Source organism: Zingiber officinale, chromosome 3B, assembly GCF_018446385.1.
Source record: "Zingiber officinale cultivar Zhangliang chromosome 3B, Zo_v1.1, whole genome shotgun sequence".
In the NCBI taxonomy this organism is placed as follows: Eukaryota; Viridiplantae; Streptophyta; class Magnoliopsida; order Zingiberales; family Zingiberaceae; genus Zingiber; species Zingiber officinale.
Genome location: NC_055991.1, coordinates 19541 through 42474, shown reverse-complemented (window position 1 = coordinate 42474; position 22934 = coordinate 19541). Strand labels below are relative to the sequence as shown.

Sequence of the window (22934 nt, the reverse complement as noted above, 5' to 3'; positions counted from 1 at the left end):
CACAGTCGTAGTGAGAAAGCTGGTACTAATGGGCTAGCCTGTTGTTCGGCCCACTTAGAAGTTAGATCGGCAAAAGCCATAGGCCCATAGGAAAAGCACAAAAAAAAAAAAGATAACAGCATAATAATTATTTATTTTGGTTAAAAAAAATCAAAAGGGCCCAAATTAAGAGAAACTGAGCGCTCTGTGTTTTTCCAACAAATTCAATGCGCCTCCCTTTTATGATTTTATTTTAAAATTATCCCGTGTTATTAGCAGCTTTTACAATTCTTTTAGGGTGAATTAAGAATTTAAAATTTATATTATATACAAACTATCTATTAATTATTACTATATGTAAAAATTATTATTATAATACGTAGAAACTATGCGTAGCTATTATGATATATTTATTGTGAGGTTAAGATTTACAATATATGAACACTATTATATTAAAATATTAATTATTAATTTGTTTAAAAAAAATTTAACTTAATTAAAATATTTTAAAAATAGTTGTAAAAATAATTTTAATATATTAGTGTTCAAATATTTTAAATTTTAAACTTACAGTAAACATGTTAGCAACACTGTGTAAACTTCTACACATTATAAATACTAAATCATAAATCTTCAACTCATTTTAGGTAGCTTTAAATCAGAAAGAAAGGAAAAGATAGAGTTGGAAAAGTAAAATAATAATAATAATGTTTGAGAGTTTTTAATATAAAAGAAAAGAGAGTGACGAAAGGGAAAGTTTTCCCTTTATAATTAAAATATTTGCTACCTAAAAATAAGAGAAAATGAGGAGAAATTTTTGTTGGAGGGAAAAAGTTATTTCCCTTTTTTTCCTTCCTCCACTCCCAAATAACAAAACATATCTGATCCGGCTAGAGTCGGGGTTCAAAGACATAAGATAATATACTGCGAACAGTCCCCACATAGCACATTATCGAGGATCTCCCAAGCATACTAGTGCATATGGAGGGTCGGACGTGATGTGAGTGCCGGCCGGCCGGACGGGAGGTGAGTGCCACCCGGCCGTACGATCGGTCGGAGATCCACGTCAATGACTCGAGGAGCGTCACGTGTCCAGCATCCGTTGATTCAGCTTTCGGACAGGATCAATATCATTTCTCTTCTCTTACTTTCTCTCTCATTCATTTCTTTTTCTATTGTTTTCATTTTCCTTCAAACTTCTAAACTAAGTTTAAAGAAATTGTAATTACTAGATAATCTCTACATATTATAATAACTACTAAGTAACTTCTATATATTATAAAAATTGCTCAATAGCAGCTCAACATTAGAAAATATCCGATATCTATTATACATTTTCAAAACTATCTGATAATTTTAACAATATTAGATTAATAGATAATTTTGAAATAAAATAAGGAACATCAATTTTATTCTTTTGGAAAAAAGATGCCTTTGTGATGATTTGTAAAATGTGGGTTTTTTATTTTTTTCTAAAAACAAAATAACTCCTTACAAGGATTTTAATAATTTATAAATCTTTAAAAGGCACTTTACAATAATATTATGTTTTTTAAAATTATTATTACTACTATTTGGTAAAATAGTGACATTTTTTCATTTGACATACGGTTCTATTATAATCAGAAATATACAAAAAGTTAAAGTATTTCTTTTACTAATTTACTAACAAGGACATACTAATTAATTAAATAAAAATAACATGTAAAGATATAAGAGACTTGAGTATTTACTTTGTTACAATCTATGTAGTTGTTAAATCAAGGTAATTGAAAGTACTATCCATTTCCTTCTTTTACAAGGGTAGGAGGCGGAGTAGTTTCTTACAATATTTGATCTTATAAACAACTAAAACTAAATTTAGAAATAAATACAAAGTTTGTTACTAAATATAGAGGACAACGTCTCTATTTATAGCCAAATGATCGAAATGACTATTTTATTAACGTGTCACTTTGGAGGCGCCTCGTACGATTGAAGGCGTCTCCAACCAGCTGTTCTTTATACATGCATAATAGTTGGTTTTTTGATTTGGCGACATCGGAAGTGCCTTGGTTTATCGAAGAAGCTTCAATTAGGCTAAGTTAGACTCTGCTGCTTATCAAATCATCAACGACTCCTTGGCTTTTGAAACACCTCAATTCAACTAAGGCGCCTCAAGAGGCTGACATTCGAGGCACCTCGGTTGGACAACCGAGGTGCTTCAAGTCTTCAGGGCGCCTCATGTCAATATAAGTATCTAGAATGGTTAGTTAATCATAGCAATTGACCATTCTTAATCTCACTTGCCTAGATGATGATTCGAGACGTCTCGAGTTGAACTTAACCGAACTCAATTCCAATTTTCTCCTTGAGCAAACTTTCTCTTGGCTTCTCGTCCCTAGGATGTTCCATGTGTGTCCTTCACACTCTACCAATGTATTATTCCGCAACTCCTCGTCTTCCATATGCACCAAGATTATCGGCTCTCTTCATGCATCATCCTTATCACTCACTGCATCTTCCGTTTGACTTATTGTATTTCTAAATTTCTACATACTCAAATACAAGACATCAAACACGTAAGGCTTAACTTAACTTTGTTAATTAAATTAAGATTAATTTAAAAAAACTTACAGGTTAAAATTTCAATTAGTACTATAACATATTTTACTCGAATGGAATAAAAATTTAGAACGTTCCTGCTTAACAAGGAGCCATTTGCGCTTATAAATTTATTAGATGGAGAATTCCGTCCCCCTCTAAGATATATAAAAAGAAAAATTGAAAGCCTAAAAACCTGAACGAAACCGTGGCCCATGATCCGTCTAAACAACGGGCCGTCAAAATGGCTATCGGCCCGATTCAGGCCCAGTAAATGGCCCGTTTGAATGGATAAGTGGATAGCCGGATAGACAGATATCACCTTGTTCGCTACTTTCTCAACTCGGCTGAGCAAAATGCCGATCACCTGTGCGGCAACTCCTTCCCTCTTCTCCTCCTTCCTCACTTCCCCGCTCTCCGCCTCCAGATCTCACCCCTTTCCCAATCTCTCTCTCACCAAGCACCTCCGCCTCGCCGTCCGCTGCGACGTCGCCGCCCTCCCCGTGCTCTCCTTCTCCGGCAACAAGGTAGGCGAGGTCCCCCTCTCCCTCAAGTCCGCCCCCGCAGAAACCTCCCGAGCCATCGTCCACCGCGGTCTTGTCACTGAGCAGCAGAACCAGCGCCGAGGCACCGCTTCCACACTCACCCGCGGAGAGGTCAGAGGCGGCGGGAAGAAGCCTTACCCGCAGAAGAAGACCGGCCGTGCCCGCCGTGGATCGCAGCGCACTCCGCTTCGCCCCGGAGGCGGCGTCGTGTTCGGCCCCAAGCCCCGCGACTGGAGCGTCAAAATCAACCGGAAGGAGAAACGCCTCGCACTGTCGTCCGCTCTCGCCAGCGCGGCTGCGGCTTCTGATGCCTTCGTGGTGGAGGACTTCGAGCAGGAATTTGAGACGGGGCCAAAAACTAAGGATTTCGTGGCGGCCTTACGGAGGTGGGGGCTCGACCCCAAGAGGAAAGCCATGTTCCTGATGACGGAAGTGTCGGATAATGTCCTGCTCTCCTGCAGGAACCTAGGGACCATCAAACTGCTAACTCCCAGAATGCTGAACCTATTCGATATTCTTGACTCCGAGAAATTGGTACTCACAAAATCAGCTGTGGAGTATCTCAACTCGACTTATGGGGAAACCACCCAAGAGGAGGACGAAGGAGAGGAGGAAGAAGAGGAGGATGCTCAAGGTTAGTTTCTTAAGATGGTTTATTTCTGTCTCCTGCGAAATCATTTAATTGCCTGTTGATAGCCAGAGCTAGTTGCTTGTTTATAGCTCGCACATCAAAATTTATTGGCTGCAATGTTAGGATAAGGAAGTAAATAGTAGGTATTCTTTTTCATTGTGGAAGTAGCTTGCAACAAAAATGGTTGTCATGATTGCTTAGTTTCACTCTCAAAAAGTCCTTACCTTTTGGCAGGAATTGACATTAAAGATGAACAGTATTATACTTTTTCTATGGTGAAACATTTGATAGTATTTCAAATGATATGCCAGGTTATAATTCTATATTTCATCCAATTGTCAATTAATATCTTAGAATAAAATCAAAGGTTTTTTCATGCATTGACAGGAGGATAATATAAGTGAATGAAAACTGGGACACTTTACAATAAATTAAACATCTTTCTACATATCATGATGCATATTATTAAGTGGACGTTATTCATAAAATTTTAAAACTAATAGAATGCCTGAGGAGAGACAGAGGGAATCGACCAAAAACTAAATCCTAACTCGATAAGACTCTTATTGCATCTCCTAATATAGCTCAGTTTCATTTCTTAATACTTTTCTAGGACTTCTCAGGGAAACTCAACTTCATCCTAGTTGTGCCTGATAACTCTTGTACTATTTTAATACATTTTTCTTTGATTATCAAAATAAATAACAAGTGAAAATTGGAAACATACATGAGTTTTGTTGTTGAAGTTAGGGAGTTCCATGCCTATAATTTAACCTGGGCAAGTGTGATGTTCTATGATGTACTTCTATTGAGGGGCATTGCACCAAGCAACTAGTGTTTCTAGGATGGAATGAACTTCATCTTGATTCAACGTAGATGATGATAGGAATGAGAGGTCATGTTAAAGCCATAGAGCTCCATGCCCATAGCCAGTAGGACCGCATAGACAAGCTCGCAATGGTCCATGGTGTTTTTTGTACTTGTCCATATGGAGCTATGGGGGTGGACTCACTAGCTTCTGCACATTTCTTTGGAAATATTGTTCCACACTTGATCATAGGCAAATGGAAGTATCTGCAACCTGGGATGGTCGTTTCTCTCCTTTTCCTTTAAAGGGTATATAATTGTCTGCAGCCTTCTCACTAGAATCTTCAACATGTTCTCACCCCAAACATAGTTATCTTTGTCCAACATTCATAATATAGTGCAACGGCTTGGAACTACGGTCTCAGCAATGCCTTCATCTTCTAAATTGGCCTCATCAGTGTAATATTTATCCTGTACCTTATGCTGTTTTCATAATTACTTTCATGTGAAGTTACATGAATTTCCGTAAAACAGAATATTGTTGAAGCCTAGTCAAACACACACACACACACACACACATGGAATGTTAGCGTGGTGATATAACTTGAATTTGGTGGAGGGTAGAAATTTCTTAAGAAGATTCAAAAGTGATCCATGATTCATGTTCTAGCAGATACTGGGCTGCATATTAGTTTAAAAATCTAAGCTGCAAACTTATTTTACCCAATTTATATTTTTATGGCGGCAAGATATGGAACCAACCGATGCCTAGTAAAGGCATTTTCTCCTACTGAGCTTCACAAATTTAACAAAGAAAAAATTATTAATTTTTTGAATCAATATTCTAAACATAGTAAAACAATAATGCACTTCCAACAACACTATGGCCTACAAACAATCAAAAATACATTTCTCCTGTCCTAGTTATGGAGATGCAGGCACATAGGTCCCAAATTTTGCGTCTCTGAAATGACTAGGCATTTATTATGTAGATGCCACGCACATGAATAATTGGATGATGGATCATCTGGAGAGGTCAATGTTAAGATGTTTTGTTTCCTGAGACCCAAAAAATTGAAAATAAGTAAAGCAAAGAAACATTTTGAAACAATGATCAGATTCTAATGTATTAGGTTCGGCTTATGAGAGAACAAGTATACTACTATTATTTCTTGAATGTTGTTGAGCTTTTATTTAGCATCTCTGTTAAATCGGAGAGAATTTTTAGGGTAGGAATAAGAGGGAGTTTGTTTATTAAATCCAGGAATTTTGAGAAAGCCATACAACAAATATGGCTTCCAGAAATAATATATGATGGCTAACAATCATCTTCTGACTCTTTTTTTGGTGGTTTCAGGAGATAACTAAAATGATATTAATTAACTTTGGTATCATGAAGCGCAGTAAGGAGACCCGTTACATTCACATTTGGAACTTAAATTTTGCCTCGCGTCAAATATATGCTGATGAAGCAGATCCAATGATTGTTTCTTGAGTCCATTTTGTCAGATGTATCTGATGATCCTGTAATCTCTAGATTGCAGCATCGTATTCTTATGGAGGTTTAACTGATACTTTTGAACTGTAAAGGTTGATCGAATTTCCTGTCCAAATGTTGTTTTTTTTGCTTCGTGTATGGAAGTCGATAGAATACCAGAATTGGTCCTTTACTTTTAAATGTTGTAAATTTGTTTGTCTGATCTGCCTTTAGAATGTAAAAGATATGATTTGTCTGCTTAACTTCATTTTTAAGGATCGTCATTTTGTTTGTGCTCTCATGTGCACATGGAATTAGGGATGAGCAAAAATTCTCTAAAACTGAATTAATGTAACCAAATCGGGTTTGGTTTTTATTTTTTAAAATTCAATTTGGTTTTCAATTAATTTGGTTCAGTTTTTATTTTAAAAGTCACAATTTGGTTAAACAATATTAATTTAATTAGTTTTTATTTAAAAAATATGATTAATTAAATAAATTATGTAATTAATTAAATAAAATTTAAATTTGATTATTTTGGTTTTTAAATTTCGATTAATTCAGTTAATTTGGTTGAAAATCTATTTAATCAGTTTGATTTGTTTAGTTTTTTATGCAAAATTTAGGATTTGTACATATCTTTCCATGAAATAACCTACTAATAAACATTCAACCACTCAAAACTTAGGTAAAGACAATAAACTATATGTCTTCAACACACAAATCATATGATATCAAACTTGAATCATAAGTGCTGGAAATTAGGACCACCTAGAACAATAATTTGATGGATTCTTGGAATCCTTAAAAAAAACATGAACCCTAGTTGTTGTGATATGATCCCGCCAACAAAACAAAAGAATATTATATTAGAAGTCATAATTAGGTTTGAATGTTAGAAGAAGTAATAATTAGATTAAACGGTTAAAGGGATTACTTAAGGCTGCTCCATGTCTATTCACATTTTGTGATACAAATAAAATTGTATTTGATATTTAATATCATAAAGAAACTAGAGTGAAAGCTAAAAGTAATAAAAGGTAAATTTGCCCAAAATTTTAGGAATTGGATAGAGATATAAATGAGAAAAAATTGTTGGCCAAAATGCCTCTTACAATCCTAAACAATGAAATGCTTCCAAATAATATCATTTTTCCTAGAGATATAAATAATTTTTTGTTTAAAAAATTTTTTACTAAGATTAAATTAAAACAATTTAGCATTGATGGAGTGAGAATCTTGAGTGCTCAAAACTCTCCAAAAGTTTACATGATAATAAGCACTCCAATAACTCTAATCTGGCCATCTCAATCTGTTAATACTTGTTTTAGTCTTTCAGAAGGTCAAATATAATCATTGAATTCTAGCTATTTGATTGAATTTCATTTTTAATCAACTGCTTAAGTCTCCAATTGATTAAAATAATATTGAAGTAGTTGTTTTATAAAAATATTGTTTAAAAATTTACGTCCAAGCTAGTTGTTAAAAAAAGGAACTATTTTATAATTTTTTTAATAAGGCATCTTTAATTTTGATTAAGTCATTTATTTTGTAAAATTAATAAAATAATAAAATTAAAAAGGTGATTCCAAAACTGATAAAATTAATGATTTAAAAATAATACAATACAGTGTGAATATATAAACAAGTGATACAAATGAATATAGTTATATTTTAAATTAAGTTTAGATGTAATTTTATTTTATTTATAGTTTATATTCTGTAATTTCTGTAAATTGTTGTAACCGTTTGATTAATTTTATATAAATTTGTGCATTATATAAATATTACAAACGGTTTATGAATGGCTAAGCTTATGGATTTGGCAAGTAAAAAAAAAATTGTAAGAAATTTACAGCGGAATGATTACTCACATTCACTTCGTTTTTCTTGTCAGGAATGGAAACATTTTGTCGTTTTTGGGCTTTTTCCTCTGTCCATCGGCGACGACAACACTTAAAATTAGGGCTCGCGGCTCAGCTCGATCGCGATTTTCTTGATCGTCATCATCTTCACCTACCTCACTCTCGCTCCTCCTAGTTCGGTTCTTGGTTTTGCCGGCGCCAATCTTGGAAAGAATGGTTTAGGGTTTGGTTAAGCGTCGGAATCCGCCGCGGATCTGGTCGATAAGGCTAACCTGGAAGTAGGTTTAGAGGGGGGTCTTCAACCTGCTGGTTGGAAGAAGGATGGAGCCGAAGAACTGCCAGATGAGGCTTGAGGTTCCGGACGCCGCGTTGGAGTTAGTGCTGGGTTACATGGACGACCCGCTCGATAGGGAGGCGGTCTCGTTGGTATGCCAGCGGTGGTACAACATCGACGCCCGGTCGCGGAAGCAGGTGACGATTGCTATCTGTTACTCCACAAGCCCCGATCGGCTCCGCCGTAGGTTCCCCAACCTGGAGTCGCTAAAGCTCAAAGGCAAGCCCCGCGCTGCCATGTTCAACCTCATCCCAGAAGAGTGGGGTGGCTATGCTGGTCCGTGGGTTCGTGGCCTCGCCGAGTCCCTTAGTTGCCTCAAGTCCGTCCACTTTCGCCGTATGATCATTGAGGACGAGGACATTGATGTGCTGGTTAGGGCTAGAGGGGACAAGCTCAAGTCGATTAAGATTGACAAGTGCTCAGGATTCTCAACAAACGGCCTCATGACCATTGCCCGTTCTTGCAAGTAACCATTTACTTCACTTGAATGAACTGTTCTTAATTGCTTCTTTTAATCTTTGCTCCTTTTGGCCTATCTTTTCTTGCTATATAATTTTGTGGCTATCACTGAGAGTTTTTTTTTTTTTGGAATGAACTGTTTTTTTTTTCACTGAGGGTTAAAGGTATGGTATTTTGTAAAATAAATATCACCAAGGACAAATTTAACCTTATTTTTTTTTATTATTCTAAAAACTTGAACCTATGAAAACTTCTTGACTAAAGCAATTTAGTATAAGGATCCAATAATGCCTCCTGTACTCTTCATTCCTATACTTGCTGCAATTTTTTTTTTTTTTTGGTGAAAAGAGCCCCTCCAAATGGTTTAGTGAAGATGTCAACCTTTTGTCCATTGGTCCTGTAATACTCAACGTGAACAGCACCTTCATTCACAAGCTCCCTTAAGAAATCGTGTCAAATTCAGATAGATTTTGTTTATCCATGAAGAACTAAATCCTTCAAAATTAAAATTGTTGAAATGTTGTCATAGAATAGGATTGTTGAACCTTCTTAAACATGCTTGAGATTCTCCTAAATATCATGCAACTAAAGTAAATGATATCTTGGAAAAAGAAGGGGGAAAAAATTGTATTTAGCTTCTATGATAGAGAGTGCAATAGTAGGTTGGTTTTTTGAATCATACTATTGCTCCACTTGCAAGATTAAAAACACAATTCACACTAAGCTAAAGTTTCTCAGTGACAGTGTAGACAACAATATTAAGTGGCACATTGCCTAATAGAAAGCATCATAGCCAAGAGTCTTTTCACATATCAAAGAATTCTTTTTTGTTGCCTCCCAATGGTTAGAGAATGGTTTTTTTGGGTAAAACTATGCTTACTAAACTTACAACACACATAATGTCTATTAAGTATAATAAGTTTCCAACCAAACTTTAAAACATGATTGAGTTAATCAACTTCCCTTCAATGTTTGTTTCAATTTCAATCCTGTAATAAGCATTCTCCATTCTATATAAATATTTTAAATCTCTTTTGCATAACTCTTTTGAGCGATGAGAATTCCATACTTGGATCTAAGAACTTTAATTCCAAGGAAATGGTGTAATTCATCCAAATCAATCATCTCGAATTGAGAGTTTTAAATCATTTAGTATCTTCAAATCATTACTAAAATAAGATCAACACAAGGACTTACAAAAGGTAACAAGGTGAAGATTATTCAAGATTGAAAATAAATTCAGATTGGTGCATTCATAATGAAAGGTAACAATGTGAGGAATATTCAAGATTGGCATGCAGATAATAAATTGAAGATTTAATTTTTATTGTGTGGTAATTAGCATTTTTTTATTTTAGTAATATAGAAGAATAATTATAATCCCAATTAAAATTAGTAGATTTTTATTTAGAATATTTATCTTCACATTTGTTGTAGAATTGAGTCTATAAAAAAAAAAAAAAAACTCCTTTATTTTTATCATCTTTGCAATAATATAATTTTCAATTTAATTTCTCCATGTGAGATTTACCTATTGGTGAAATAATTTTTTTTCACTTTATCAATTTTGTACCAAGATCTCGAGTGGTTCAATTTCGATAATGTCTATTCCCTTTAATGCATGTTCTTTGTGGAAGTTAAGAGGATTTGATTCAAAGTCACACATTTTGACTTGCTTAAAAATCAATGGCATAGTTGTGTATGTTTTTGTTTCTGTTCTTCAGTCATATTTGGAATTACAAATGGGTTGGAATCATGGTGTACAAATGTTTGCTACTCGTAGATTGTAAAGATCAGTGTAATTATTTAGCCACTATGTACAAGTAACAATTAAACAAACAAAATATACAAAAAGTTGGCAGACCTAAGCATATTTCATTTGGTACAGCTAATTTGATTAATTATCTGGTGAAAGGAATCCAAGGCTTCTTTTACAATGCAAATCACTACAACTTTGATTAATTTGCTCTCTCCTATAATGATTTTCCTATAAGTTTATCTGTTTCAACCTATCCATGAATACTGGTTCTCACTTGTAACATGCAGAAACATGACAACATTATTCTTGGAAGAAAGCTCAATTGTTGACAATAATAGTAATGACAATAGATGGATTCGAGTTCTTGCTCTTAACAACTGTGTGTTGGAGGCGTTGAACTTTTACATGACAGAACTCAAAGTTACACCGCAAGACCTTGAGCTACTTGCCAGGAATTGCAAATCATTATCTTCTTTGAAAATCAGTGAATGTGATATCTCTTTTCTAATCCATTTTTTCCAAGAAGCAACGTTACTAGAAGAATTTGGCGGGGGATCATTTAATGATCAGGTTGGAGAGATCAACATGTATCAAACAGTTAGATTTCCTCCAAAGCTGTGTTGCGTTGGCCTTATGTATATGGGTACAAATGAAATGCACTTATTATTTCCATTTGCTACTTCGCTCAAGAAGCTGGACTTGCAGTATACATTTCTCCAGACTGAGGATCACTGTCAGCTGATCCAACGCTGTCCAAATTTAGAGGTTCTAGAGGTAAAGGCTGCCTGTCTATAATCTTTCATTGTGATTCACCCATGCACTTGCCCGTTATCCAAAAATCTAATTTACAATCTTAACTGATATCAGGTTAGGGATGTGATTGGAGATAGAGGGTTAGAAGTCGTGGCCCAGACATGTAAGAAACTGAAAAGACTCAGAATTGAGCGAGGTGATGATGAACAAGGCCTGGAGGACGAGCAGGGTCGAGTCACACAAGTTGGTCTATCCATGCTAGCTCAAGGATGTCCTGAGCTAGAGTACTTGGCAGTATATGTCTCTGATATAACAAATGCAGCCCTTGAAGCTCTCGGCACTTTCAGCAAAAACCTCTGTGATTTCCGGCTTGTTCTGCTTGACAGAGAAAAGAAAATAACAGATCTACCCCTTGATAATGGTGTCCGGTCTCTGCTCAGAGGTTGCACAAAGCTCAAGAGGTTTGCTCTCTACCTTAGACCAGGCGGACTGTCGGATTTAGGTCTTGCTTATATTGGAGAGTACAGCGGCAATGTCCGCTGGATACTGATGGGCAATGTTGGTGATTCTGACATCGGATTGCTGAGGTTTTCGAGAGGATGCCCGCGCTTGCAAAAGCTTGAGCTAAGGAGCTGTTGTTTCAGCGAGCGTGCTTTGGCTATTGCAGCTCAGCAACTGCCTTCTTTGAGGTACTTGTGGGTGCAAGGGTACGGGGCATCTCAGAATGGCGCTAGTTTTTTGTCAATGGCACATCGGTTCTGGAATATAGAATTAATTCCTCCAAGCCAGGATACTGCTTCCGAAGAAGTGGAAGATAGGCGTGGAGAAGCGCAGATACTTGCCTACTACTCCCTTGTTGGTCGGAGAAACGATTGCCCAGAATCTGTGATCCCACTCCTGGCATGAATTGATTGTACGTACTTAAGCTTTTATTTTTTGTTTCTGTTCAGTTGTCTCATTTCCCCCCTCTTTCCCTTTGATCTCTGTATTGGTCGCGAGGGAAATACATGCATCTCATCTCAGCATAACAATTTGAGTAGTTAATCTGATGTTCTACTTTGTTTGACCTTCACTTTTGTTCGATCCGAAGAATTAAATGCAATTGCATCCACCTTTACACTAGTAAGTTCCATAACGAAGGACAAGTTCGGTTTGATCGTCCGCATATGAATGGTCAAGTTTCCTTGAAGAAGAGGAAAGGATCACAGAAGCAGAACATGGATTCAGAGCATAGTCATGGTCGTGCTGCTGGCTTAGTGGGTTGGATTTGGCATCTTCGCAAGGGCTGTGGCGGCGCGCATGTGGTGCTGTATACATGCGCAAGCAATTACTTGCCATGCCATCTAATGGCACCGGGTGGGAAAGCACCGAATGCCTGGACGTCTAAAGACGATGGGTATGAAGGAGTGATGAGATTTTGGACGGATGAGAGTGGGTGCGTATGGATGTTGGATGAATACTACTTTTTATGATTGAATTTTAGATGTCTATATGTTCTCATATACGCATTCAGTTCGTAAGGACTATTTTTAACTAGTGCATATGAATCTTGTATGTCTTTTAACTTGATGAGCTTAATTTGACTATTTTTACATAGTGCATATGAATCTTGTATGACTTTTTAACTTGATGAGCTTTAACTTGAATCATAGAGATTGAATACTCGAGTGTTAATGGAGTTTATGCACAAGGGCATGATGTGTGATCTTGATTGAGCCTAGTAACCAAACAATGTAGAGAAAGCTGGTCTATTGGGGCAATTGGATAAAAATGTCATTTGAGACGAGTGTTAAATAATTATCAACTACAAAACTACTTGTATAGAAATATCTGAAAACTTTAAAATGCTTATCAACTACGAAGAGTAATTTTTTTTTTTATTAGTGAGTCACGGAAACATATTGAGCTACCTTACAACCTCACAGATATAAAAGCAGGAGGCGAAGGTTTGCTGCCTAGACTTGATAAACAGTTCACAAGACTATGAAATACTTCAACGACCAAGTCCCATGCTACCTGTTAAACTAAACTGCCACAACCAAAAGAGGCAAAGAACAGACTCCTGGATTATTTTTACCGTCGCGAACTAGATACATGAACAGCAGCAACTCTCTGACAGATCTGTCACAATAAAGAGTACAAGACATTACAATATGAGATATTAACCAAAGCAGTATGGAGTACTAAACCTCAAGATATCTTGAAAAAAGTCCCATTATTTTAATGGTAATAAAGGTTCTAACTCAGACCTTATCTACTTCTTATGCATGATTCTGAATTTGAGACGAGCAGAGATAACCTCCAAGTGACAGATTCACAGATAATTTTTGGCTTCCATCACTTAGATTACCTTCCTCCTTGCATGCAGTGTGGTTGATTTGCTTTTGCCTTTGATCTAAAATTAGCAGCATCACACTCTAAATTGACTAAAAGGAGAATGGATGGCTCCCTAATGATACGAAAGGAACTTCTGTACCCCCTAATTGGTATGAAGAGGAAGATATTATTCCTTCACCATGTGAAAGTTTGTGCTTGAACATTAGAAGGAAGCTGGGAAGAGAGAAAACCTCTCTCAGCGATCCACACAATACACAAACCATGTTTCTAAAGCCTTGATAAAGGTTGGTATGAGCCAACTTGAGCCATACCCACAGCTAAATAGCCTTGCTTTCTCTCAGAGTACAGCACAAGAAGTTCCATTGGGGTTCAACCCTTCACACAACAATGTGCTACCATAACAAGTATGAATAGTACACCACACAACATAAACTGATAAGCGATATACTTCCAAGCAATAATAGAATTATAGCAGTAGTTCCCTATTGTAGGCATGGATTAAGGCGGTTAAAGAAGTCAAAGCCGACCACACTCGTTGCTCCCAGCCTGGATTTAGCTATCAACTAATTCTTCACTGAGACACATTACCAAACCCAAGTGTGTGTGTATATATATATATATAAACCAAAGTAACTCCTGATTAAAAAGGAAGGCCGCCAATTAGCATCTTGTCAAAATCCTGACTAACTTTCACAAGTAGAAATCATTTTCAAAACATGAAAAAAAAAACCTAAAGGACAGAGAACAACATGGGTAATGTTTAAAGAAGGCAAAACTAAGGGAGGGGCAGCACTTTCTTCTGCAGTCTGAAACAATATAGTCAACAATATAACGACAAGCTCAGTCCAGATGTAGTGGTAACAACTAAGCATAGAAGACACAAAAGAATAAAATCACATCAAAATATAAATTAATTTTTGTTCCAGATCACTTGCACATGAGAAATAGCAATGAGCTAAAATGATGGCAAATATTTTGCAAGTATCGAATAGAAGGAAATGGATGAAGGAAAAAACCCATAGTTCAAAGTACCTTCTTTAAATATTGAGTGAGAGCATACTCATTGAGTTGGTACTTTAATAGTACAGAGAACCTGATAAATGAGTTAAACAGAAATCCAATTTAATAGTGGATTTTTGAATGCAAGAGATTCAAGACAACGCCAATTCACTTGAAGAATACCTTGCCACCATTCACCTCGATTGGCAGCATCAGAGTCATCTGGATTCTCCCCATTGCTATCTTTATACTGAGACAATTGAAAGGCAAAGATTCATGTCGTCACAACATTGTTCTTCCTAATTTTTGCAATTTATTGCGTCACTTACAGTTTTTGGTGATCCAGAAACTTGAGTGGATGCTGAACTGTCATAGAAATCACGACCACCATAGTGCACAGAAGAGCTAAAATAGGCAGATTCTTCGTATGGACTAGGAGCTACAGGTTCTCCATCTTTGTTCCGCATCATTTGTTTCTTAGTTGGATTGCTCTGAGATTTACCACCTGCAGAAGGATAATTTGATAAAACGTCTTTCAACCTAAATTCTAATCCATCAGAAATTCAGAACCAAACAAATCCTCATGAAACCTTGTGTCATGGAATTAAGACTTCAGCCTCGCTTAAATGATAGGAAGATGATAGTGTGATCTCAAAGATTTTACTTGAACAGTTCCAAGATACAAAGTTCAATTAAACTGATCGAAATCCCTAATTGAAATGAAGGACTAAAACAAGCCTACTCATTCAACGACCTGGAGCTACGCCCTGAGCGTTCCCAGCTTGTCCATCCATCTTTGGCTTGCTCAACGTCCAGTACAAGTCGCTCTGTGAAGAATCTTTACCCACCACCTACAACGCCATTTCGGAAGTCACAAGGGAAAAAAAAAACATTTTGAAGGTTCAACGACAGAGAAAAGGGAATCAAAATGACGAGAAAGCGACACGCCCATCGAATGATCGACATGCAAGAATCTAATTTCAAAACCCTAAAATTTAATCCAAATTCCACGCTCCCCCAACCAACCAATCAATCAATCAATCCACGAAATCAAAAAGGGAAAACCTTGACGTACCGCGGAAGCAGGGGGGAAGACGGTGCTAAAGTAGCCAGGCGACGAGGAGGACGAAACATCCTTACCCGCGGGGAAGAGCTCGTCGGCCACCGACGATGAAGACGGCTTCTTTCCTCCACCTTCCATCCGATCTTCACCCTAATATTGTCGCTACGATGCGTGCTGCCTCCGGATCGACCGAGCAGAGGTATAAATAGACAGGGGAGGAACACGTGAAGAGAGCCGATAAGGTTTTAAAGCGAAGTGGGGAAGGAGATGCAATGGCGGCGGCACTGCTGCTGCTTCGATCAGGCGCTGTGTCGGCCTCAAAGCCGCCCAGGTGGCCGCATTAATACCCTACTCGATCCTTCAATCTCTCTGCGAGGAAATCTTTGCAGATCTCTTTCCATGTCGATCTATCCATGACTAATTAGAAAGGAATGGATTTGGATCGGGATCCGATTTTATATTTTTGATCTCCGTCCTTATTTATTATATTCATTCTTATTCCATCAGATTTTTAATTTTTATTTCCATTTTTATATCCATGAAAAATCAGATATCCATTCTCTTACCACAAAACATCATTATTCCATAAAACATAATAAAATTAATATCATATTAAAAATATATAATTAAATAAAATAGACCTACTTCCAATTTAATCATATTCAAAATAATTAATAAGTTTTAAAATATAAATACAGAACCTTCTCTCAAATTAGTAGGAAATTAATATCACTATGATTAATCTCAGTGTTTTGAAATTAAATTACATTTAAATGAAAAAAAAACCAATTGCTTTGATTATTTTTTTAGAACCCTAAAAAGTTTTTTTTCCCAAAATAAAATATTGAAATCACAAGAGGTTATTTATTATTGAATTTTAGTTCTATAGATTAACATTATTTCAAATCTAAATTTAATAAAGTTTTGACTTGGTTTGATTATTTCAATTTTATGAAATCTATGTATTTGCAAAATCGTAAATTATTATATTTTAATGTGCATGATCAATTTCTTAAAATATTGTATAGGAAAGCATTGCAAAAAAAGATAATGCATTTCAGTAATAAAATTCTTTATACAGTGTCCATTTAATTTGTTTTATTGTTGGTAAGGTATTTAAATTTGAACATTTTGAATAAATGCAATTTACTTTTACTTTATTCGATCATTTAATTTAATTAAAACATTAAAAATGATGGACCCAGAATTGTTATTGGTTAATAATAAGGGCCCCGCAGTTCTACTCCGCATCAATCTCCGAGATGTTAACAACGGGCAAATGGAAACAGTCGAGAAAGTCTAGTTAAAAAGGTCAAAAACTGCGAGAAAAGGCGAAGAAGAATACGAACATACTCGAGAAAATTGATTAGATTTCGGCGTTGCGGCAGAGGCGACGACGTGAGCGAGGGTTTCCCGTTTAGGGTTTCGAATCTCGTTTCCAGGCGAGGTTGTCGATGCACGCCGGAGCTTTTCCGGCTTCGCTCTAGGGGTTCGAGGCGCGCACGCGAGGTGGGGGGAGATGCATACGGACGCGCGGGTGGGGGTTGTGGTGGAGGACAGCAGACAGAGAGCTCTCTCGTCTGGCCACGGAGGTGGTGGTGTTGGTGATGGGAAGCAAATGTACTCCACGCAGCAGAAGAGCCAAACACCGAAGCAGCGCTTGCAGCACCAGCCGCAGATCGGAACGGCGGAGCACCTTATAGCTGGTGGCGTCGCTGGTGCTGTCAGCAAGACGTGTACGGCTCCTCTTGCTCGCCTTACTATTCTTTTCCAGGTATCCTTATTCTTCGCCTCCTCTAGCCTTTGAATTGAAAGAAATTATTCTTCATTCTTTTTACCTTCTCATGGTCTATTGATCCTTGGAATTTTCTTCTATTAGAACCCTCCTGCAACTCGCAAATACTTGGCGTTAATTACTTTCTGTTCTAGGATTCGAAGAAGCTTTATAGAATATATTATAAGCTGGGTTTTGGGGGGCGACAATGGAATCTGACGTTTCAATTTTTCCACCTATAATAGATTGATTAGCATGAATAATCATTGTCTCTGAGAACTCATAACATTGAAATTGTATTTTGTTGCTGCTACATACTTGTCAGCATAAAGAATTGCAAAAATATAGTTAATCCAGAGCTTCATCGAAGTTTTATCAGGAGCATTATTAACACAAGTACCACTTTGGAAGCTTAAAACACAACTTGGTATCCTAAAAGGGAATTTGGCAGGCGCATCTGTTTTAATTGCTTATACTGTTTTAGAGATTTTAGCCATTCGATGATTTTCTCCCTTTATCATGTATCACTTAATTTGGTTCGAGCTATTAAGTAATTGATCTATGATATCAACTAGATTTTTAAAAATAGTGTATTCTTTGAATTAATTTTCATTTATTTAGATAATTATCTAACTTACAAAGTCAATGTGTGTACTCCAATTTTTAATTTGGACTGCAAAGATGCTGTCACTTCATTTTCTTTTTTATATGCCATGGCTTTTATTATGGGTTGCCACATTTAGGTCCAAGGAATGCACGCTGATGTAGCCACTCTGAAGAATGCAAGCATATGGAGGGAGGCTTCTCGAATTGTTTCTGAAGAAGGTCTTCGAGCATTTTGGAAAGGGAATTTGGTGACAATTGCTCACCGTTACCATATTCTTCTCTAAATTTTTATACTTATAAGCGATACAAGGGTGTAAGATGGAAATTTCAATAGCGCTAGTATATTAATTTTAAATAGATCCAGTCTATTATTTATAACAACTAAATTAATTACTTTTGCAGTTGCTCCACATGATTACTGGGTTAGATAAGACTACAGATAATGTTGCTGCAGATGTTTGTGTAAGATTGTTTGCTGGTGGTTTGGCTGGAATAACAGCTGCATCAGCTACATATCCATTGGATCTTGTGAGGACACGTCTTGCGGCTCAGGTAACAGCATACTTTTTTTTATATAATAACAAGCGGTATTCTATCTTTTAGTCTTTATGGATAACAAAATCTTATTTGAAGCTCTTAACTTTGACATATCCAAAATTTCAAAGCATATAGATGGTGTGAAAATGGAATGAATTATAATAATCTGTTGATTTCACTGTAATTCAATTATAAACTGAAACTTTCATTTATATCATTTCAGGATTTGTGTTGTCTGTAGATGTAATTGTATTATATTTAAATTTACAATATTTTTCATTTATGATTCTGACTGTTAATTTTAGCTGTATAGTTATGACTGTGATGATAGTTTGATTAGGTAATTGCAGGATTAGTTGATTCATAACATTTTATATCTCCTAATCATTTGCAGACGCGTACTATGTATTACAGGGGCATGTCACATGCTTTGTATACAATCTGCAGAGATGAGGGCATGCGAGGCTTATACAAGGGAATTGGAGCAACATTATTGGTTAATTTCCTATTAACCTTCATAATGTTATTAAAATTTAGTTATGTTCTGGATTCCTAATGACCATTGTTGGATTGCAGGGTGTTGGACCTAGCATAGCAATTAGCTTTTCAGTTTATGAAACTTTGAGATCCTGCTGGCAAGTTGAAAGGTTAGTCATTTTTTGTGATTTGTGCTGGTGGTTTCTTTCTATATAAAATATGTTTTTTATTTTATAATATTTATTTATGTATCAGGCCACATGATTCTCCTGTATTGGTTAGCTTGGCTTGTGGAAGTCTTTCTGGTATAGCATCATCTACAGGTATGTTACTAACAAACATATTAATATGCTACACAAATAGAGGTTAATCTGTTTGACATAAAATAGTTATTGTGGAAAACACAATTTATCTTCCTAATCTATCAATTATAGGATTGCTGTGAACTAAATGAGTCGCTAGTTCTTAAGAAGTGTCATACATATAGAATTATTAGTTTCGAGGAAGTGAATACTTAGTCTCAAGGAAGTCACAGAAAGAATGTGCAGGGAGAAAATGTGTATATGCTTAACAATTCCAGCTTGGTTATTTTTTATGGATCACTCTGATATAACATGTTGTTGGGGTGTCTGTCATATTTCCTCTTAGTTATCTTAGGTCTTTATTTTGATCAGCATAATTAGGAAAAAATGTTGCCTTTAAGTTGGTTCAACATTGGCAGACAATGTAGAAGTGGGTGATGAAGTTAATTGACACAATACCATCTTCATGCCTCAAACGTGATGAAGCTGACTCTGATACCTCTTCATGCAGTACAACTGTGTGCCTCAATTGACAATTTTGCTGTGCAATAGAAGGAGAGGAAGGAACAAGAGAATTTTATTTAATGATTCAAAATTTTTCTTGATCAATAGTTTCAATTATCTTATATATTTGCTTTTACCACCTTGGTAATAAACCTACTCTATTTGAAAAGGTTAACTAAATAAAATAGCAGTACGTCTGGGCACAAACCAAGAAAAGGTTCAAGCTTTGAACTGGTTTGTTTATTTTTCACCTGTAAATCTTAATATGAAATCCAGTCGGCTTCAAAATAAGCAGTATTTTGAGGAAAACAGCCACTGTAATAATTCTTGAGGGGGCTATAATTGATGAAGTCACAGAAGTGGTTAGTGCATGGACATTTAGTAGAGATAGCTCATGTAAAGAAATTAGATTCATAAGTGAACCGGCTGATATTTGTTTGTGAATGTTTTGAGCAGAATGTCCAATATTTGATGCTTGTGTTGACAGCTTGCCATTTGAGTCATCCATTTTTGTTGTGAAATTGTAAAAATATGTTCTACCTATAGTTTAGGAACCTCAAGATAAGATCTCGTTGGTCCCACAATATGTGGAATTGGGTTATGTTTGTGTTTCAAGTAAAATAATAATAATTATATTTTTAGATTATATGATAATTTATTGGTTTTTTTACTAATTCTGGCAGACCTGATAAATATTGCACTGAGTCTCATGAGACTGGACTAATATAGTATCTATAAAGAATCCATATATTGTTCAATTCATTCAATACATATGGGTTACAATCAATGATACTAAAACTTTGGAGGTCCTCCCTCCCTCATGAGATTACTGATCAAGGCATACTGTCGTGAGATTGCTGGGATCTACACTCATCTTGCGTCAATAATTCAATGAGTTGATGACTAAGAATCAATTATTCTGTCATGCCCTTACTAGTAATTTGCAGAATTGCCTAGTTGAATTTGCTTCTGTATAATATAGTGCACAAATTTGTGTGCCCCCATTGTGTTCTAGTGTGTTATGTGCGGACACTGAACTGATGCAACGGAACAGTGCAACCTGACTTGAAATATGTGCTAATTTCATGATTGTTTTGCTGATTATTCTTTGCAGTTTCAAGCATTGTTTATGCATTGCACTAGGTACATTTTTAGGAAGGAGAATGCATGAACCTTTGTGCCTCATGTCATGTGACTGTGTTCTTAGGACAGAATAAGAATTCAGGTTGTTAGCCACACTTTCCTTGTGTTTTTCTGCAGCAACATTTCCGCTGGATCTTGTGAGACGGAGAATGCAGTTGGAAGGGGCAGGCGGAAGGGCACATGTTTATACTTCTGGCTTGATTGGGACATTCAGGCATATAGTTCGGATTGAAGGAATTCGAGGTTTATATCGAGGTATCCTGCCTGAGTACTTCAAAGTTGTACCCAGTGTAGGAATTGTTTTCATGACCTATGAAACTTTGAAAATGATCTTGTCAAGGAGATCAACAGCTGAATAATGCACTGAACATTGCCATATGCCTGTGGCACTGATGCTACTGACTCATTTTTTCAGTTCCATTGGTACAAGATAAAATAGTTTTCATCACAAAGGCATCACATGATGGTGAGTTTTGCTGTTGACGCCATGAAGGTTTTTGACGTACATATATTATTTTTTTGTTCAAGTGCAAGTACAAGTCAGGTTACTGATTACAGTTTCATGGGTTTTCATAAGCCTTGGTACCATGCAGAACGGCTTATAAAGAAATGGAGTTCTCCCTCTTTATTTGTTGATATGTACAATTATGATTCATCAATTGCACTGAGTAATCAGGCAACGTTCTCCGTCCTTTTTTTATTTTTTAGCTGAAAGATGATTCTGCTGCAGTTGAGTGTCAAGTGATAAAATTACATGGATTATCCTCAATACAGCCAGGGATGGAGCTCAAGACATGTTTTGGGCTCGCTATAGCATCAGATAGTGGATCTGGTGTATCTTCTGGAGACCTTGTGATCACCAATTGATTTGTTTCAACAGTGAAGTTAGATACCTAACAATTTGTTCATTGTAATTGGTTGGTCACATGGCGACACTCATAATATAATAGGGATTCAATTTGCTTATTCATGATTTTAATTGGTGAATAATTGTGTACCTATATCATTCTTTGTTATCAGTCGTCGCCTTGATTAGCCAGCACTGGTTTTAATTTATTAGATATGAATCTGAATGCTTGACTTGGATTTATGGTAATAAGTAAGAATAAAGATAATATAAATTGGGAAGTAACGTGTTGAACTCCACCAAATATTTTAAATATTTTTGTGACTAGTTCTAAACAAGCAGAAATTTTCAGTACCTTCTTCTGCATGACATAGATTATATTATCCCATTCACTCTGTATGAAAACATGAGAAGTGACTTTGTTAAACACGGACTGATTTGGTACATGAAAGATATGAAATATGTAGCTATATTTACAAGCCATAATTAACATCGCAAGAGCCAACCGATATCTGTTTGCATAACCCTGATCAGTTAGTAACTAATTTCTCTGTATCTGCAGCACATCCGAATACAGGAAAGAACTATATGATTAAGATATGGTTGCCGAAAGCTTTAAGATGAAAGCAATTTGAATTAAGTATTCGAGAAGGTGCCGTTCAAGCTGAGCTATAAGAAACCTAATAATAGAATGCCTTCTCCATCACATCTTTATTTAAACTTGAATGATTTTTAAAAACAGGGACTTTAGGTGGTAGTGGAAGGCGGCTTCGTATGATAATTACGTGCTACCTAATTAAACATTATCATTGAATTTGGAGAAATTTTCATTTTTGTCCTCAAAGCTTTTTCCGTCTTTCGAAATACCGACATAGTTTTGAAATTATTATTTTACGCACCTCTTATAATTTTTATCTATTAATTATTGAAATGCCATGTCTATTGTTATACTGTGCAAAATTGCAGAAGTGTATGGTAGATTCTTTTTTTTTTAAAAAAAAAAAAACTATAGTTTTAAAATTTTCAAAATTTAGAGTCAACATTGGTCCCAAAGTCTCTCGATTTCACTAGTTTTCTAAAAAAAAAAAGATTCGGAATTAGTTGAGGCATTAAAATGATGACTAATGAGTAGGTAGAGTTTGACGCAGCCGGT

The 22934-nt window shown here is 36.1% G+C and overlaps 3 protein-coding genes and 1 pseudogene across 5 annotated transcripts; 3 read left to right on the top strand and 1 right to left on the bottom strand.

Moving 5' to 3' along the window:
* Window positions 1–2656: 2656 nt before the first annotated feature.
* Window positions 2657–6301, top strand: LOC122055284 (50S ribosomal protein L4, chloroplastic-like). Its single transcript, XM_042616652.1, has 2 exons — window positions 2657–3741; window positions 5903–6301. The coding sequence occupies exons 1-2, from the start codon at window positions 2919–2921 to the stop codon at window positions 5911–5913; spliced, it is 834 nt and encodes a 277-aa protein (XP_042472586.1). The 5' UTR covers window positions 2657–2918; the 3' UTR covers window positions 5914–6301.
* Window positions 6302–7931: 1630 nt separating this feature from the next.
* LOC122055283 (coronatine-insensitive protein homolog 1a-like) lies at window positions 7932–12761 on the top strand. Of its 3 annotated transcripts, none has more exons than XM_042616651.1 (4): window positions 7932–8687; window positions 10727–11213; window positions 11307–12105; window positions 12316–12761. In XM_042616651.1, the coding sequence occupies exons 1-3, from the start codon at window positions 8209–8211 to the stop codon at window positions 12096–12098; spliced, it is 1758 nt and encodes a 585-aa protein (XP_042472585.1). In that variant the 5' UTR covers window positions 7932–8208; the 3' UTR covers window positions 12099–12105; window positions 12316–12761. The 3 variants fall into 3 exon arrangements, with proteins under 3 accessions (XP_042472585.1, XP_042472584.1, XP_042472583.1); XM_042616650.1 differs by having other exon boundaries at window positions 12283–12761; XM_042616649.1 differs by lacking the exon at window positions 12316–12761 and having other exon boundaries at window positions 11307–12264.
* Window positions 12762–13037: 276 nt separating this feature from the next.
* On the bottom strand, window positions 13038–16038 carry LOC122055282. Its single transcript, XM_042616648.1, has 6 exons — window positions 15604–16038; window positions 15283–15379; window positions 14858–15033; window positions 14712–14778; window positions 14562–14622; window positions 13038–13313 (listed from the first exon to the last, which is right to left on the bottom strand). Exons 1-5 carry the CDS (start codon window positions 15727–15729, stop codon window positions 14606–14608), a joined length of 483 nt encoding a protein of 160 aa, XP_042472582.1. The 5' UTR covers window positions 15730–16038; the 3' UTR covers window positions 13038–13313; window positions 14562–14605.
* Window positions 16039–16884: 846 nt separating this feature from the next.
* LOC122055281 lies at window positions 16885–21386 on the top strand (annotated as a pseudogene).
* The last annotated feature ends 1548 nt before the right edge of the window (window positions 21387–22934 follow it).

Bases quoted from the DNA above. Each gene is read 5' to 3' on its own strand.
- LOC122055284 (XM_042616652.1), top strand. From the start codon at position 2,919: ATGCCGATCACCTGTGCGGCAACTCCTTCCCTCTTCTCCTCCTTCCTC.
- LOC122055283 (XM_042616651.1), top strand. From the start codon at position 8,209: ATGGAGCCGAAGAACTGCCAGATGAGGCTTGAGGTTCCGGACGCCGCG. The intron at 8,688-10,726 runs GTAACCATTTAC...TGTAACATGCAG, and splicing joins ACCATTGCCCGTTCTTGCAA to AAACATGACAACATTATTCT. The intron at 11,214-11,306 runs GTAAAGGCTGCC...AACTGATATCAG, and splicing joins CAAATTTAGAGGTTCTAGAG to GTTAGGGATGTGATTGGAGA.
- LOC122055282 (XM_042616648.1), bottom strand. From the start codon at position 15,729: ATGGAAGGTGGAGGAAAGAAGCCGTCTTCATCGTCGGTGGCCGACGAG. The intron at 15,380-15,603 runs GTACGTCAAGGT...ATGGCGTTGTAG, and splicing joins TCTTCCCCCCTGCTTCCGCG to GTGGTGGGTAAAGATTCTTC. The intron at 15,034-15,282 runs GTCGTTGAATGA...ATCCTTCTGCAG, and splicing joins CGCTCAGGGCGTAGCTCCAG to GTGGTAAATCTCAGAGCAAT.